This window comes from Crocodylus porosus, unplaced genomic scaffold (genome assembly GCF_001723895.1).
Source record: "Crocodylus porosus isolate Cpor-Errol unplaced genomic scaffold, CroPor_comp1, whole genome shotgun sequence".
Classification (NCBI taxonomy): domain Eukaryota; kingdom Metazoa; phylum Chordata; order Crocodylia; family Crocodylidae; genus Crocodylus; species Crocodylus porosus.
The window spans coordinates 18,215,539-18,234,128 of NW_017728906.1; the positions used below are offsets into that span (position 1 = coordinate 18,215,539).

The following is an 18,590-nucleotide window of genomic DNA, read 5'->3' on the forward strand; positions in this document are numbered from 1 at the left end:
TACAAATAAACAGCAGTTATTTAGCTGATGAAGTTAGAAGTTATTTAGCTGTGAATCAAAAGATATGCAACTCTTAGCTAACCTAAACTTGATCCAGTAAATTTTTTTCAAATAAATGTTGAGTTGAGACTGTAATGAAATAACCTCTGGAAAAGAGATCTTTCTCTCTTTCTAGATAGATATCTATATATAGATGTACACCTAGATATAGATATATATATAGAGAGAAATAAAATCCTATTAGCCAAATGCATGGTTCTAGTCACTGTTTGTACAGCTGGAATTGGGAGTGAGGGGACAGTGAATTTTGAAGTTTGCGTAGTACTGATATGGGGGGAAAAAACAGTAATGATTTCAAATGTGTAAAATATGCTGTCATGTTTTATCTGTGTACTTGTATGAATGTGACAAAATGTGGAACTATAGCTAATACCATGTGCATGAAGAAGCTCGATTCATTTGAAGCATGTCTCTAATCTTTCTTTGAATGTTTTACGTTATTTAATGTTGATTAGATTAGATATCATACTAGATGAGTTAGAGTATAATGTTGGTCAAGCACATGTATTTCACTTCAAAGCTGATTTTTTTTTTTTTAATGTTTACGTTCTGTTTTTTAGAGCATACGTTCTGTTTTTTTAGAGTACTTGTGAAGATGTTTGAAAACTATGTGATAAGTACAAAATAAGTAGCATCCTCAAAATACACTGAGTTTGCAACTTTAACTATCTGGCACTTCTGTACACAGTTTTAATCCTGAAAAGCCAGTATTTTCTGCCCTTGACTAACTTAATTTGAGTAGTATTTCATAGTAATACGTATTATTTCATTAGTTTTCTATGCTCTATGCTATTTTTTTGTCTTGCATAATAGGCTGAGAAGAATGTGTGTGCCTTTTGATAGGTAAAGTTAAGGGATTACTACTTGCACTTAAAGTTGGGGTGCCAGTTTTCCAAAGAATTTCAGTAAATGGCCTTCAAGTCTGTGTAGTACTTGTTCTCTGCATTCTTTCCTAGCATAAACCCCATATGAACACTTAAGCGCCTACATGTGTGTATGGAGGCTGCTCTGATGCACTGGAATTCTAGCGCGTTGGAGGAGACTCAATTTAATTGAGTCTGCTGGAGTGTAGCGATTACTGCACTCCAGCACCCTCCTGTGTCTCATGTATCAGTGTCCCCAAATGTAAAAATGGCAGTGGGGCACTTGAGCTAAAGCTCGTCAACCAAGCTTTAGTTCAAGCGCCCCCACTGCCTTTTTTAAACATGGGGACTCTGATACAGGAGATGCAGCAGTGCTTTAATTAGAGCGGCTCTAATTAAAGTGCTGCCCCCCTCCCCCCACAGAGCACCTGTAAAAGTGCTCTTAGATTTTATTTGACAGTGTCCCTTATGCCAAATACATCTATAGTTAAAGACAGATGTTCATTTTTTAAAATAAATTAACTAATTCATTAATTCCTCTTCCATGAAGTTGAAAATAATCTTGTTTAACAATCTGTAATGGAGATATACCCTTAGAAGGCAGGGTAGGGGGACATCTTAGGTAGCTTGCAGACATTAACCTCCCCTTGCCCCAAGCTCCTTAAAAAACAAAAACCATGCTTTACTGGAAGAAACAGCACATTAATTTGACCCAGTTCTGCAGCATTTGTATAGATCTGGCACTTCAGCAGGGCTTGTTTGTGTGTTTGTCTAATAGCAAATTCAATCGGCTATTAGATAAAAGTGCCAAAAAAGCCTCACTAAAGTGCCTAATCTATAGGGTCCAACTAATGCACTGCTTCTTCTGGGTATGCACTGGGCTTAATGCAGGAACCCCCTGAATTTGAAATAGAGCACCATTTTGGGTTGTTGTTGTTGTTTGTTTGTTTGTTTGTTTGTTTGTTTTTTTAATGTCTGCAAGCCTTACAGACTAAACATTAACATAAGAAGTGCTATGATGGGTCAAACCAATGGTCCATCTAGCTTAGCATCCTGTCTGTGACAATGGCACAAGTGGATGCTAGAGGGAGAGTAGGTAGATCTAGAGCAGTGGTTTTCAACCTTTTTTTCATTTGTAGAAACCTAGAAAATTTTGAATGCAGATCCCTTTGGAAATTTCAAATGGAGGTGTGGACCCCTTTGAATTGTAAGTGTGGGTATTGACATACTTTTGATCATAGTAGTCTTTTGCGGATTCCTTAGACAATCTCTAGACCCCCAGAGGTCTGTGGACCACAGGTTGAAAACCATTGATCTAGATTGTTCTATGACCTATATATTATCCTCCATGGCATCTACCATTTTTGGTTTAGAAATGACAAAGGAAATATCTCCAACTGTTCTGTTTAATGACTAATTATAGGTGTATTATTATTAATTTGTCTCGTCATTTTTTAAACCTGACTCTGTTACCTTCCGTTGCAGTGATTTCCACTAGTGAACTATGCATTGTATAAAAATACTTTCTCTTGTTAGGTTTAAACCCATCTGCCAATACTTTTAATGGCTGCCTACCAGTTCTAGTATTCTGCGACAATGAAACTTGTAAATTTTAGCTGCAAACCCATACAGACATTTTAATGTGATTTTCTTCCAGCAAGGTGGAATGAACAGATTTCCAATGTTACTGTAGGCTGCTGAGTATTTCATCTTCTGTTTTTTCCCCTAAGATATGGTTGGGGGGGTGGGGTTTCTAACATTCCACATGCATCGGTGTAAGGACACAACTGGGTTCCTGGTGCACAAGGGCAGTGGGGACTTCAGGTTGCTGCTATGATTGCAACTACAATTTATGCAGGTGCTAGCAGCAGCCCCTTTTAACTGGGTTTCCTGCCCTCCCTCCTCCCTCACCTGCCTCCCCCCATCACTCCCCTCTGGCCCCTCCCCATAACACTATAAAAGTGCCTGATGCCAGTGCACTGCCAGCAGAACTGGAAGGTAACAACATTAGCACTAATAAGTTTTTTTTGTTTGTTTTTTTTTTGGTCTTTGTTTTTTACATTAAGCTTTGTTAAGGTGTGAATTTCATTGCCATATTCCTGGGACGTATAAGTATTTTTTTCTTAGAATTCTAATAGGGCTAACAACATCTAGAGATAACATAGAATAAGGTCTATGCCTAAAAGGCATATATGAATGGGTAATGGGAGATGCAATGGGCAGGCCTCAATTTTGGTGTACCTGGAAGATTGCTGTGACATCCCTGTCCTAACCAGATCAGCACAGTGCTTTTGATGGTACTTTATCCAGTCATGCAAATCCATTGCAGCCACGTCTCTCCTTCGCTGCTAAGAGGCAGGTCTGTAAAGCAACTTGTTGCTTTTCTTTCTCCTTTTCAACCTGGTAATTTGCTGAGCTCCAGGGCTGCTTGGGCCCTCAGCAGCAGTGCAGACAGCACTAGTTATAGGTGTTCACTCTGAAAAAAGACTAAAACCAGACAATCAACCTTTGTTAAACTGGTATGACTTGATAACAAATATATTTGCTCCTGTTTTGAAGAACTTTTTTTTACATTTGGTCTTGAAAGATGAAGTATGCATGCTCTGAGGCCTTGGGATAGAGGGTTCCTGTTTCTCTGTCAAGTACTTGCAGTGCCTTTTGTCGGACCTGAGGTTCCTCTCATTTGGACTGCCATGGGACTTAGCACAGATTTTTTTTTTGGTGTGGAAAATGGTAGGAAGCCACACTTGGCCCCCAAACCACACTGCTCTCAGTGAACTCCCATTTTGCTGGGGAGTGACTCTCCACCTTCAGTTCATGCTTTCCTACCAGTGGAGGAGATGGTGCTGTCTGAGGATCTTGCCAGCTGGAAGATCAACATGACTTAACCTGCTCTGGAGAAAAGGGTCGTGTAACATCAGACAAGGTTGCATGGGTGTGCCTTGATAGTTTCAAGTGCCATGCCTCTGGAAAATAGATGACTTATGCAATGGTAAGCTTATCTGCATCTGTGTTGAGGGTATCTTTCAACCTTGTTGAAATCGCTGCTCATCAGCCACCTTCTCCTGAAGGTCTCACAGGCACACTGATAAGTCTGTCTGCTGAAGCTGACTTCCCTTTCCTTTCCTGTCAGTCAAATTCCAGGAGTCCTTCTGGAGGGAAGCAGGAATCTGGAAAGATGCCGGGGAAGCTTTGTTTTCAGTTGTATGAGACCAAAATGAAAAATTATTCCTGTAACACTTTTCTTGTGAAATATCTTTCCTGCCTCCTATGCTGTTTCCATTTAGTATCTCTAACGGTGTCTAGACTATAAAATTTGCTAGGCTTGGCTCGATGTGTGTGTTGGCCCAAACCATTAATATAGCTGTGTCTCCACATAGCTGAGGCTAGTATATGCGGCTTCTCTGTTTTCTGACCTGGAAAATAATAAGCAGAGAAATAGGCAACATGTTTAGTGGTGCTTCCCTCAAACATTTTAAATTTGCAGTTTAGACCATGAGTTCAGCTCTCGCAGTCACACATCCATTGGCCCTTGTCTGAGCTGATTACCTGCACTTTTGTTTTTCTGTTAAATCATGTGTAATGATTTCTGGTGCAGTTTGCCTGACAAAAGTTGTATAACATTAAACTCATGTGTGTTTGTGCGTGTGTGTGTTTGATTTCTTTTAAGTCTCTTTATTTTGTTTTGCAGTTGGTGATCCGTAATAGGAGTGGAGAGATCCTTTACCGCATTTCACCTTGGGCAAAATATGTAATTCGTGAGGAGGGCAAAGTGAATTATGACTGGATGCACTGGGAACCACCATTACCATATCTTGTAAGCTTGTGTCCCTTTAAAAAAAAAAAAAAAAAAAAAGTTTCATATTGTATTCCTTTTGTTTGCTGTGAAATACAAGTTATCCAGCATACAGCTTGGGACCTAGTTATCTGCATGCTATTTACCTGGGTAACTGTTTTGCTTACGATAGAGAAGAAAAATTAAAAACCTTTCAGTAATCAGAGGATTCCCCTGCATTTTTAGAGTTTCATTCTGCAGGGTATTTAAAACTGCATGCTGTATTTAACTGGTGTTAAAAGGATTTTTTAAATCATTAGAGTGGGTAGATATGACTTTGAATACATACAAAAGCTGGAGTGCTGAAAGAGGAATTGACCTTTTTTAAGTCACTTTTTTCAAACAAAGTCGGCACTTAGACAGCCAAGTGAACCACACAAATATTAATATGTCTCTAAGGGTGTCAAGTCAAGGGTACTCAGTTTCTCATGCAAGAGTGAGACGGGAAATATTCAATCTCAACATTGAAAGTACTTTTTCGCCTGTGCGGTATTTAACAGCAAGATTCTGAAGGATATTGTATTGTTATAATTGTAGTGTTATTTGATTATTTTTTTTAAGTTTAATGTTAGCTCTTTCCTCCTAACTGTATATTTTTAAATTTTTTATAGCCAACAAAATATGCTTCTCAGCTGTTGTGCCCTAATGATGACCATTTTCTGTTTCATAGAGTAGACATCCTTCCCCTGAGAAACCGAAAAGCCTAAGAATCTACGAGTCTCATGTGGGAATTGCTTCCCCTGAAGGGAAAATAGCTTCTTATAAAAACTTTACTTACAATGTACTACCTAGAATAAAGGATCTCGGTAAGTAATAACAGAGATTTTTGCAGAGATAAATTTTTTATGAGTCTGTTCTTATTAGAAAAGATAAATGGGGGGGATGGGGAAGGAGGAGTGGGAGGAGAGAGAGAGAGACTTTTTTGTTTTTTTTTTTTACTTTAAAAAATCTTTATTATACAGATATTAAACAAATGGTGAAAGTACAAAGGGATGTAGCCCTCCCAGGGGCCTAGCAAAAAATACTTGTTAGTAACAAAAAACCACCATGTTGCTTAAGGGTGAAAGACACCTCCCCCCATGTCTCTTATGATGTTACATAGGTAGTACCAGGTGTCCATCTCCCACCTTACAGAGCCTATGCCTAATGTGATACAAGCTGATTGATATTTTTGTGTAAGATGAAGTGTCCAAATTCAAGTGTGGCACGTGCCTAGTCCAGGAAGTAAAAGAGTTGGAAGGAGTCATCAGAGCTGGCCCCTGCAAGCTGGTTTCTGCAGCTTTTCAGAGTCACAATTTTGGCCTGGTCCAGCTGGAAATTGGCCAGGCAGATCACACTCCCTTTTGCTGCTCAGTACAAGATAGAGAAGATGTACACAGTCTCAGAGAAGTCCAAGTTCTGCATGCCAGAGAGGTGCTGAAGGCAGTAAAAAGTGGCTGCAGCCAGGGATCAGTCCAGGAAGGCATGGAAGAGAGTGTCTTTCACCACCTCCTCACAGAAAGTACAGATCACCCATATAGACAGGGTCCCATACAACCACTGGAGGTCACCAGTTCTCTTGGCAATGGGTAGGTGGTATAGGAAGCACCAGCCCAGCCAGGCTTGCTTTGGTGGAGTTACTGCTAACTGCTGTCTCCAAGTTGCATCAGGGCAGGCAGTGAGGACATGAGCATGTTGCTCTTTGACTGTTTGTGTGTACAGTGCCTCCTCAGACAGGATCTCAAGGCACATCCCACCTCAGTTCTTGTTAAAGAGAGGGACTCTAGGGTCCTGGGCCTGACACACTGGTTGTTGTCCTCAGCCAGGGAAATGGGCAGTAGTAGAGGGGGTTTATTTAGTGAGTTGCTATTGGGAAGGGCTTGTCCAGCATACAGAGGCAACCATCAGGGCTGCCCTATCTCAGGAATACTTTAAACATAGAATTGCTGCTCCATTTGTTGCAGCCATGCCTGATGAGCCCAGCCCTGCTATCAGCTGCAGCTCCAGCTGCAGACCCTCCAGTTAAGGAGACATCACGTGCCAATGACATGACTTTTTGGCTAAGTACCAACAGTCAAAAAGCATGAAGCTCAGTTGATTCAATCTTTGCAGGTTAGTTTAAGGTGCATAGATTAAACCAATAAGTAAGTGAACAGACATTCACTTTTGATTGTATGCCTGCTGTGGCTAAGACCAGAAGCTGGGGGAGGGGGTTGCTAGAGCCCACCTCCTAGCTCTGTTGGAGCAGATAGCTTGAATCTGGAGGGGATCTAGGACGGAAGTTCAATAATCAGTTTAACCTAAATGAGTTAAGTCTGATAATACATCCATCCAGGTTTATCCTAAGTTGGTTTTGACCATTTTGAAAGCAGTTTGTGTACTGAATTTCTGCTGTGTTGCAGTTTTGAACTGGTTTCCAATCATACAGGTTTATGTGTAATTTCTGTCCTTGGCCTTTGTGAACACTGAAAGTGAAGTCCAGCCCTTTGATTTAGTGTCAACAGGTCTACAAGTGTGCCTCCTCAGCTTGTATTACCTGGATCAAAACTGGCACATTTCTACTGGGTGTCTGGGCTGATATCCCCCCCCACCCCCAACCTACCTGGAAGCCTGTCTAGGTGCCACAAAGGCTTTGAAGCCCTGGATATTTTCTTAGATTCACCCGTCTATCTCTATTGGTTCTGGCCATCAACAACCTGGCAGCCAGTACTCGGCATCACAGGTGGACCATGCCATTGGCATACACTGTCACCTTAACTGGAAAGTCTGTGGCTGATGGCAGGGCTAGGCCTGTCAGGTGGTGGATGGAACATCAACTCAATGTGTAAAACATATGGTAGTCCAGAGGGCGGTTAGCCCTGTTGGATGTTTCTGCATGCTGGCAAGGGGCACATAGCTCTCCATTCACTTTCAGGAGGCTAGAGATATCCTCATATAGGGGCTGGATGGAATGTAGAGGAGTGAAAGGGGAGAGAGGAACAATTTAATGTGCTTTAAAAAGGTATTTTAAGTCAGTAAAAATTGTATTAATGAAACAGTTAAGTCCATAGTCATGTATGTGGATCAAAAATATTCCGTTTGACATTTTTAAGTACAATGTTATTCCAAAGGCATAGATAAATATTGCAGGGCAATTTGTGTTTAGAGTGAAAGAAACTCTTTTATGCATGACAGTCATTGGGTGATAATCTATTTGCAATTATTATTTCTACTAATGTACGTCTAGCTAAAAGGAAACAATTATTGTTTCTGTTGGTTCAGTTTACTGACTGAAATGTGTTAAATTGTATCATTTTAAAACTGTGTTTTCTAGTATTGCAAAGCAATTGTTAACATAAGCAATTTTATTTTAGAAAAGAGCTGTAATATATTATTATCAAGGCTAGGTATGTAGATGAAGCTGTTGCTGTGATTTCCTCAGAAAACTGGACAAGCTGTTAGTCTATGTGGTTTCTGGGGCTTTTTTTATATAGCTATTTTTGTGTCCTGGGTGCTGTTCTATATCATGTAACATTCTCTTGCTAGCTCTTTTTGGTGAGCGATGGTGAGACATGACTTTCTGTGATTAGAAAGGAAAACAACTTTTGCCATGATATCTGGTATTTCTGGCAAATCCTAGTTTATTCATAGAAGAAGGAGGATAAATCAGCACTTTAAAGACTAACTCGTATTCAGAAAGGCATGAATGAAAATCTACAGTATCAGATGCTGTGAATTAACTTGCAGAGAGCAGGGATACTAGATAGGAAGCAAGCCCAGGGTGGTGGTGTTGCCATTGCAATTTCACAGTGGTGTTCCAGAAATGAACAGGTAAGGTGCAGTATTCAGGAGTCAGTCTGGTGGAGAGGTGGAAGTTTTTAAAGTCCTGGTGGAATTTCTCTATGGACTACTTCCCATGTATCCACATGCTGAAGATGGAGGAAAGACCACATCCAGTGGAGGCGGATTTCAAAAGCCTTGGATAGGCCTTCTAGAGTCCAGGAGCTGGAGCACTTGGACCAGCTCCCTAGCCAGGGGCACTAAAGCCATTTCTGGGTCATCCCTGCCCTTGGAGGGGAGGGAGCCAGTTCATTTGACAGCCTGTTCTGTCAATAGAATGATTGGTGGTGGGGAGGGGGAAGAAGGAATTGTTCCCCACAGGACTCCCTCTAAACTTGCTTCCGGGCAGTGAGCCAGGGAACCTTGAAGGCAGAGAGGGAGAGCAGAAGACTGGGATATTAGCTGTCCTCAACACCTGCGAGAAGTGTACACCCATTCAAGTTAGTATGGGAAGCGGGAGACCTTCTTAGAAGGAATCAGTCTTGCTTGCAGAAGAGCTAGTTCCGATGCACAAGAAATCGCTTGAATAGCTTTAAACTTTTTTTGTGCTGAGGAAAAAGGCTTTTCTTCCAGGACAAACATAATACGGACCTCTCTATGGCTATGTTTTCATAGTCTGTCATAAAAATATTGCTTTGTTGGGGGATGTGTCTGCTGATGGCACTGCTGTCCATTTGTAGGCATAGGGAATCTTTGAGTCTGAATTGTGAGGATAAAGCAGGAGAGTGTGGTGGAAACAAGCAATTGAAAAGTAGATTACAAGCAGATATGAAGCCAGATGGTAGCTATATTACTTCCATCCACATATTATTTAAACCAGTCCTAAATGTTACTTAAAGGGTTCCTGTACATGAGCAACAAGGCTCTGCTGACATGATATGGTTGTAGCACGTTGGAGCAGAATCTAGTGTCCTGTGTATCGGCATCCCCATGCTTAATAATGGCTGTGGGGGCACTTTAACTAAAGCTCAAATGATACATGAGACGTTCTGGGCGCTTTAATTCGAGTGGCTCTCGCAGATGTATACATGCCCAAAGTAATTTAAAAAAATACTACATTCACCTGTTGCTGAAGTCCAGTTGGCAGGACATAAACAGTTTTGCATGTTGATGACCCTCAACTTCAAATATACTTGAAACATAGATTTATGGTTTTTAATATTGTGGTTTTCTGTTCATAATAAGCAAATCTTCTTTCCAGAATGTGTGTGTATGTTTATATAAATGCAAATAAAAAAGTATGGAATGGCAAACGGAAGTTTAAAAAAATATTATAAACTTTAAATCAAGCATACAAGGAATGAATGATTATGTTCCTACAAGTTTAATTATTTGTCGTCTAGCCTACTTAAGTTGTTGCTTTTTTTTTTAAAAATTGCTTCAGGGGCACTTATTTTTTGCACAGTTCTGAAATGTATTCAGTGCTAATTTATTCCTAATTCTAAATGAATATTTAAGAATGATAAAATATTAATGATTTGTAGAAGTATGTGCAACATAAATAGCAAGGTAAACAGCAAGCAAATAGAATGAGAATAATCCAATGCAGTTTGTACTGTTTATATACAAAAGTACTGTAAGTAACAATAAATGGATTGAACCTGAATTGTAAAATGGCTACAGACTTCAGACATTGCTGAGTTGATGCCAGTTATCTCTGTAACAGTAACTCTTACTTTTGACCCTCACAATCAAATAAAAGTGATGTAACAGCTAAATTAAACAATCAGGATAGAGTTATGCTGAAGAATAGGCTTAAACATGCTGAAGATTTTTTTACATTAAAAATAGAGAAACTGTATTCTCAACAGACTTCAGCAAACCTGAAGGTTATTCTTTGCTGATAGTCTTCATTTGCTGACATTAAAGTTAGCTTAGTAAAGATTTATGTAAAGTGCTGTGATTTAATCATCAAAATGTTATTTTTCATTTAGATTTTTTTCATTTAATATCACAGTAAAACATTTTGGGTAGGATGAGGAACGGCGTTTTTTCTTGGTTCTCAGCTGTTTCAATAAGCTCAGTGCAGAATACCACTGCTTTAATGTTCTTTTTTTAAAAGATCCCTTTAGGGAGATGAATCTGGATTTTTTTTAAAAAGGTAATGATTTAAAATGGAGTAAAAAATGTGTCTAAAATATTAAGAAAAGTCTTGTAAAGCACAAGGTATAGCACACATAATCAGTCACTCTTGTTTTGCTTTCCTGATCACACTGTAAATATCAAAAGTGCAACTGAAGTTCAGGACATGCAGATTGGCATAGTTAATATTCTGAAGTCAAATTAAGATTATATTTGCATATCATTTATTGCTTGTTAAAAACCGAGGGATTCAATATATCTAGTCATATGTAGATCACTTGAGAAATTGCCCTTCGCATTTTTGATAGGAAGGGCACGCAAGTATATAGTGTTAACGTGACTACTTTTTAAGAGTGACTGCACAGTTGGTTAATTATTAAATTTACATTAGAAATTTAGAACTAGTTAAGAAAGAAAGGTACTTCAGAAATAGATATAGTATGAGAGGTAAGTACTTTTATCAAAGAATTATGCAAGTTTGTAGGAATATAATTTCTTATGTGTTTTTTGTTTGTTTTGTTTTACTTTTACTTTTATAAACAGGATACAATTGCATTCAGTTGATGGCTATTATGGAGCATGCCTACTATGCCAGTTTTGGTTACCAGATAACAAGTTTTTTTGCAGCATCAAGGTATGCTTAAAATGCCTATCTCCCCCACCTTGTTGGTATTGAAGCAGTGTTTAAATTTAGATAAATACGTCTAATGTACAGCAAGTATTTTGGTATCTTGCCCAAATATCCTTTTCTTTTCTTTTTCTTTCTTTTTTTAAACAGAATTTCTTCTCTTAATAAATCTGTGACTAGATTTGTATAATTATCAGCTATTCTGTAGATAGGTTTAATATAATATGCAAGATTAATGAAAAGATCATGAGTAACTTTAATTGACAAAGCTCTTTCCCTCTTATAGGGCTTTAGCTATGTGCTTTTTTAAAAAAATGCTTCTATGGTCCCTATGTTGTTCAATAATTGACAGAGAAAAACATGTGCATTTTTTGTGGTTAAAAAAATATCTTTAGGGCATTTGTTCATGACAGTATTTTCTAATCATTTTACTTTTCAAAAAAGTGCCGTACTGTAACGAAATGCCTCTGTATGTTTATTAGGAAATAAATTAATTACATGCTCATAACATATTGTGTTGAGAAAGATTTCAGGCCCACCAGTTTGTGGAAATGGGCAAAGGATGAAGATGAATTGTTCATGAAAGCAATAGGAAACCTGAAGATTATCTTCTTGATGAATCTTCAAGTGACACTATAAAATGTAGTCCATCAGGAAGCTTTAATTGCTTTAATTAGTTGAACAAACTATACGTTGTAATATTAAGATAGATCTTACTGAAAAGTTTGAAATAAATGGTATTATGATGCAAAACAAGTCAGTGTATGACATCAGCTTACAGCATGCAGGAAACAGAGTATTTATTGGGGTTTTTTTTAACTGTATTATACTTTTTTACCTCGTACCAAGTTCCATGTTTATGTATTGTTTAATTCCATCTATGTAGGAACTACTTTTAGATGGTCTAAAATGTAAGGAATTAAAAACTGAACACTTTGATAAATCAGTTGTATCAAGGTAACCCTTTATTTTTCCTTCTGAGTCATGAAAATAACCAAGTTTTGCCCAATCATTTTTTGAAAGACTTTAGCATACCTTAATGGTAGTTTATAACTAATTTTTCCCAGTATTTTGTAATTAACTTACATCTGGTTGTCTTTTAATTTAATATTTTATTACGCTTTACTGTACAATTGTTATTCCATTGTGTAGAGTAGGAGGCACAGCAGTTATCTCATGTGATTTTAGGTATTCTACAGTTTAAAATTTGCTGCAATGTGTACCATATTCAGCTCTTGTTTTAAAATTATATTTACATATGTCCTAATATGTTGTATTGTCATTCTTGTAGTCGTTATGGGACCCCCGATGACCTGAAGGAACTGATTGATGTTGCCCACTCAATGGGAATTACTGTACTATTGGATGTTGTGCACAGTCATGCATCAAAGAACTCGGAGGATGGTTTGAACAAATTTGATGGCACAGACTCCTGTTTTTTTCATTCTGGACCTAAAGGAATGCATCGTCTTTGGGACAGCAGACTTTTTGATTATTCAAAGTATGTATAAAACAATTTAATAGCGTTTTCTTAGTCAGGCTTTACTGTAAATGAAACAAGGTATGAACAATCAGCAGGGGAATATTTAGAATGACCTCAAAATGCAAAGGTAGAGCTACTGCTGTGAACCACGTAGCACATGTTATGCTGCAGCTGTTACATGTTCGTGAGCCTGTAGCAATGCATGTGTAGCAAAAACACTCTGACTTTTTCATCTAGGTGAAAGTTAGTAATTTAATTCACTTACATTGCTATGGGAACATGCACGTGTAACCATTATAACCTAACATGTGCTTCACACTCTTGAGGGGTAACTTTGTCTTCCCATTTGAAGCTGCTCTAAGAGTATGTTTGTCCATACCCAGATACAGTATTTCTTAGAATGTAGCTGCATTAACCTCAGGGAATGCTAATGGTTGTATGTTTAATAATGTGTTTACACGTTTATACCATCATCCCCATGGGATCTGTTTGCAAAACAAAGCATTAACGTTGCACAGAGCTTCACATTTGATGCAGGTATGTGTGCAGGTTTTTTGAGTTTTGTTTGTTTTTGTGATTCCTGATGCACTTATCTTTTGAAAGAATCTACTATAGTGCACTGGCTGCATGAGGGACTCAGTTATAGGGAACAAATTTTATAAGCAAGTTTTTGTACTGTTTTTGTGAAAATCATGTGATTTGTGGTTGTCTACCCCATTTGGAACAGAGTTCCATAGCCTCAGATCAGCTGCCAACATGGCTCTTCGTCCTGCTCACATGGGCTTGACTGAGAGGTCCATGTATTTATAGATGAGATTGTAACTGTTCAGGGAGGTCACCATCTCAGAGGCAGTCTGTTAGGCAACTTAAGCCAGTTTAATGGAGCATCTGGCAGACTGTGACTGAGGATTTGAATTTCATTTGATATTCTCTGAGCAGCCAGTATAGAGAGCGTCTGTGAAGCTGTTTCTAACTTACCTGTTGTTTATAATAGCCTTTTTTTTTTTTTAACAACACCAGCCCAATTAAAGCAGTCAGTTAATCCATGATGATAAAAGGTTTTTTTGTTATTACTGCTTATCAAACTGCTTTTGGAATGGGTGGCGTCTGGCTGCTCTCTAAAAACATCTTCTGATAAACTAAGTTGTAGGTTTCTGTGACCCACTTTAATTTCAACAATATCCAAACACAGGCATAATTTGCTCTTTAGGTACTCATTAAACGAGAATGTTACCTCTTTTTCAACTCAGGCAAATCTGGGAAGGTATGGGTCATTCCCAGTAGGAAGATAAATTAGTAATGGAGTCAGTTATTTGTTGAAGCCCCAAGTTATATCAAGTCCTATTTCTGAAAGCAGCAGGAATCAAATAATTAGGGTGAATAACAACTGCCTTTTTGTTCATGGTTTCAGTCTAAAATAGGCGCACAACCTTTTTTTGGATGGTATTCCCAATCTTTATTCCGTTTGTGTCCTCAGCTCTTTCTCTCCCTGCAGCTGATCCTGTCTAGCCTTTTTTCACCTCTTTCACTGATGTAAACCTGCACAAAGCTATATCCAGCAAAATCGTTATTTTTCAAAGAGTCATGTGGCTGTGTTTTTGGTAAAACCTGCTGCTGTTTCAGCTACCTGATTTTCATTTAATCTTAAATAAAAGGCAGCGGTTGTTATCCATGAACAGCTATGCCTTTTAGAATAAGAGGAACAGAGGAAAAATAGGGATGAAGGGACACAGGAGGTCATCTAGTTAACCCCCCTTACTCCTCCCCCCGTTTATCCCTTTGCCACTTAAGGTAGGATTATTCCTGCCTGAACTATTCAAGACAAATATGTGTCTAACCTGTACTTTTCTAATGATGGATATTCCACAACTTCTCTATATAATCTGTTCCAGCACTCTAACCATTTTTTGAAGAAAAATGCTACACTATGGAATTTATATGAAAAAATCAAGTCAGCACTTAGGATTAATGTGTAGACAAAATAATGAACACTGAGTAGGACAAGCCATTATTTCTTAAATTTACTTTGAGGTGCAGAATATTTGGTACTTGATAGTTTTATTGTACTTTGAGTCTTTTAGAAATTGTTGTAGGTTTAGTTTCCACAATAAGTTAATTTTCATATGCCTCTCCACAGCATGAGATGCACATTTTGTATGTACTTGGGATGAATTTTCAAAACTTGCAAATGATTATTGTTGAAGCCACAAGTGGAGGACAAAGGATGTGGATTCCATAGAAACTATGGTCTGATGTTTGAGGTGCAGTTGTCTTTACTGCTCTGTAAAGAAAAAAATAGTTAGCTAATTGCTGGGGAGGGTGTTAATTCAGTGAAATGCACTCTGAAATTCTGCTAATCTTTGTGTGAAGAGATGGTGCTTCTCAGATATATTTTTCAAGGCATGCTTTTGGAGACCCAAAAGCTTGGCTGTAAATGAAGTGTTTTGATACGGGCAGAATCTTCTCTAGCAGAGATGCTAATATGCTCCTCTGCCCTGTTTGAAATACAGAACTGCAAGGAAATGGTTAAATGTTTCCTTAAATGGAAACGTTCTTTGATTAGACTAGGACAGAAGTTCTAAATCTTTTTGGATTCAAGGCATCCCTCCAAAACTTATGTGAATCGGCAGCACTCAATTTCACAAACTAATTTGTTATTACACCGCTTATCTCCCTGTAGAAGGGCCTGAGCAATGAGGGGTTAGGGGATTGGCCAGGCAGGGACAAGACTGGCACCTTGGTTGAGAATCACAGGACTAGAATAATGCCATGACAGTTATTTCAGGCTTTGATTAATTGTAGTTACATTTATTTCCATGTTGGTAAATGAATGGAGCTAGCATTTAAAGAAAACTTATATAAGGACTGTTGAGATCATGATTTAATTGCTTAAGACTTATAAAAAAGGCAGGGGTTGGGGATACTGCAGTATTATCTAGCTGGTTTCTCTCTTTACTGTTGTGTTTTATGAACTTTTCTACTATACAGTACTTGTGCCAAAATCTTTCTCTTTTTTTAGAAAAGAGCTATTAAATCTTAGCTACTTAAACTTTTAATGAAAAGAATGCTAAATTTATTTCAAAATCCAGAGAAATGAATGTTCTTGCAATGAATATTAAGGAACAGTTTCATTATCAGTACGATCTGTTGATTTCAGTATGAAAGCCAGGATCTAAAGAAATATAATTTGTCTTGCAAGGTTTTCAAGATTATTCACTCAGCTAGACAGGTGACTGTGAATATTAAATACAATAGAAAGTGGCAAGGATCCATAGACATTTTCATATAAAGCAAAAAAGAGAATCTCAGTGAAAAAGGAAATAGTTTGAAATCAGGAAGACAGACAGAAAAGTAGGGGAGGGGAGAAAAGGTGGGGGAAAAGATGAATGTAAGAGTTCAGGCTAGGCAGGTACCTGGTGAATCAGATGTCAGGCAGGATGTAATGTGTCATAAATCCAATGTCTATATTAAGTCTGTGATTATGTATCAAGTAGATTTATGAAATGACGTTCTGAGAATCGTCTACAAAAGGAGTTTTGTAAGTTCCCTTTGAGGATTAGAACTGAGAGATTGGAGAGGGAGTGACTGTATTGTGAGAAGTGGGCCCTACAGATAGCTGGGTATTCTTGTCTTGATAGATTTTCGGTGTACGTTCATTCTGGTGCACAATTGTTTGTTTTTTCCAAAATATTTTCTATTGGGGCATTTGGTGCACTGGATGAGATATCTATATCTATATAACATTTCTGGAAGAGCAGGTGTAAGATCCAAGAATGGTGATGGTTCTGTTATGGAGTGTAGCTGTAGTGGGGGTGGTGGAGATGTGTTGGCAGGTTTTGAATTTCTTGTTCTGGCATGGCTTGGATCCCTTGGGTGTGGTTTGGGTCATAAGGAGTTTACTTCTGGTGATGAGGTTAGTGAGGTCTGGTGCTTGTATAAATGCTAGGATGGGTGGTTCTGTAAAGATCTCTTTAAAAATGGCATTGTCTTGTAGTATAGGTTTCAATCTTTTGAGGATTTTATGTGTAAATTCCAGGGAAGGTTGATATGTTATAACTAGTGGTATGCGATTGGTGGGGATTTTCTTTTTGTACTGCAGCAAATCTTCATGTGTTATCCAGTTGGCTCTTTCAGAAGTGTGTCTCTCTGGATGGGTGTCCTTCTTGGCTGGAGGCCCTTTTGAGATTTGAGATGGTGATCATGGGTATTTTCCTTGCTGCAAATCCAGTGGTATCAGAGAGCTTGGAACTAAATTAATTTCTTGGGATGTTTAGGGTGATTGCTGGTTCTGTGTAGATAGGTATGTTGGTCTGTGGGTTTCTTATATATGGTGGTTTGAATTTTACCAGCTTGGATGTTGATCGTGGTGTCCAAAAAAGAAATGTCAGTATTAGAGTATTCAAGCAATAGTCTGATGAAGGGGTGATGATTGTTGAATTTTTGATGAAAATAGATTAGAGACTGCAGGGTTTCAGTCCAAATGATGAAGATATCCTCTGTGTATCTCAGGTATAGCTTGGCTTTGATGGTGCTGTTATTAAGGAAGTCTTCTTCTAGGTGGGCCATAAAAAGTTTGGCATAGTGTGGGGCTATTTTGGTGCCCATAGTCTGGAGGAAGTGTTGGTGGTTGAAATTGAAGTTACTGTGTTATAAGGATGAAGTATATGAGCTTAATGATATCCTGAGGTGTGTTCTTGTAAATATGTGAGGCAGACTTGAATGCCATCCTTTTGTGGGATGTTCGTGTATAAGATAGTGACATCCATGATGGATAGGAGGGTATTTCGGGGAAGGTGGTCCATGTTTTTGAGTTTTTGCAGGAAGTCAGTTGTGTCTTGGATGAAACTTGGTCTTTGGGGGATGAGCAGTTTTGAGATGCATTCGATGAAACCTGATATTTCTTCTGTTATGGTTCCATGGTTTGAAATGATTGGTCTGACGAGGTATCTTTGTTTCTGGATTTTAGGGGGCAGGTAAAAAGCCCCTGGACTGGGTAGTAAAGGGATCAGGGCCTGAAGTTTTTCATGTAGTTCCATTGGGAATGATGTGATGTGGTTTTGAGGAGAAAAGGGGAGTAGGATTTTCCGCTAGTTTTTTTTTATAGAAGGTAGTGTCAGAGAGTTGTCTGTTGGCTTCTTTTATGTAAGGATAATTCTTCTTTTATGGTTAAGGATAATTATAGCTACTCCTTTATCTGCTGCTTTTATTACTATTTAGTGGTTAGATCTTAGAGATTCTATGGCTGTTCTTTCTGAGAGGGAAGAGATTGATATCGTCATGTTTGTTGAGTATTTCATTGTTCATTCTTTCTCTGAAGCAGTCAATGTAGCAATCGAGGTTTGAATTTTGTCCACTGTTAGGTATCCATTCTCAGTTTTTGGGGGGATTTTTTTGCTAAGAACTTTTTTCTGACTACTCCATTGGTCTAATAAAAGATATCACATCTACTCAGAGAACCATGCCTGCCAGTAATTTTCATGAAATTAGTGGAGTTAGTGATGTAAAATTGCTGAGAGAACAACCTCATCATTTTGTTTTAGTTATCCTAGACCATAATGCAGTGTGAGTACTTAAGGGAATGCCTTTTATCTCAGACTTTTTTATGTAGACATTAGTCACGTAGTATCCCTTCAGTCTCTGGTTTCCTTAACTATGTCAAGAAGATCATTTGCAATCTCTTAATTACAGTAGAACAGAAAATGATTTTTTTGTATCTGCTTTTAACATTTGGAAAACACTTCCTGTCCAGTTAGGACAAAGGGGGGAGGGGGGGCGCGGGGAGGAATGATTTTTGTGATCTGAAAATTTGCATTGGAGGTGTCACTTTAATATGCGTGCTTT

At 38.4% G+C, this 18,590-nt stretch overlaps 1 protein-coding gene across 2 annotated transcripts in view; it reads left to right on the plus strand.

The window, feature by feature from the left end:
• The first annotated feature begins 4,548 nt into the window (after window positions 1-4,548).
• Window positions 4,549-18,590, plus strand: part of GBE1 (1,4-alpha-glucan branching enzyme 1) — a 152,318-nt gene continuing 138,276 nt past the window's right edge. For both annotated transcript variants that reach the window (XM_019528735.1, XM_019528737.1), the window contains exons 1-4: window positions 4,549-4,740; window positions 5,429-5,564; window positions 11,182-11,272; window positions 12,558-12,767. In XM_019528735.1, the coding sequence (XP_019384280.1) occupies window positions 4,555-4,740; window positions 5,429-5,564; window positions 11,182-11,272; window positions 12,558-12,767 (623 nt within the window). In that variant the 5' untranslated portion in view covers window positions 4,549-4,554. The remainder of the gene's footprint in view (window positions 4,741-5,428; window positions 5,565-11,181; window positions 11,273-12,557; window positions 12,768-18,590) is intronic.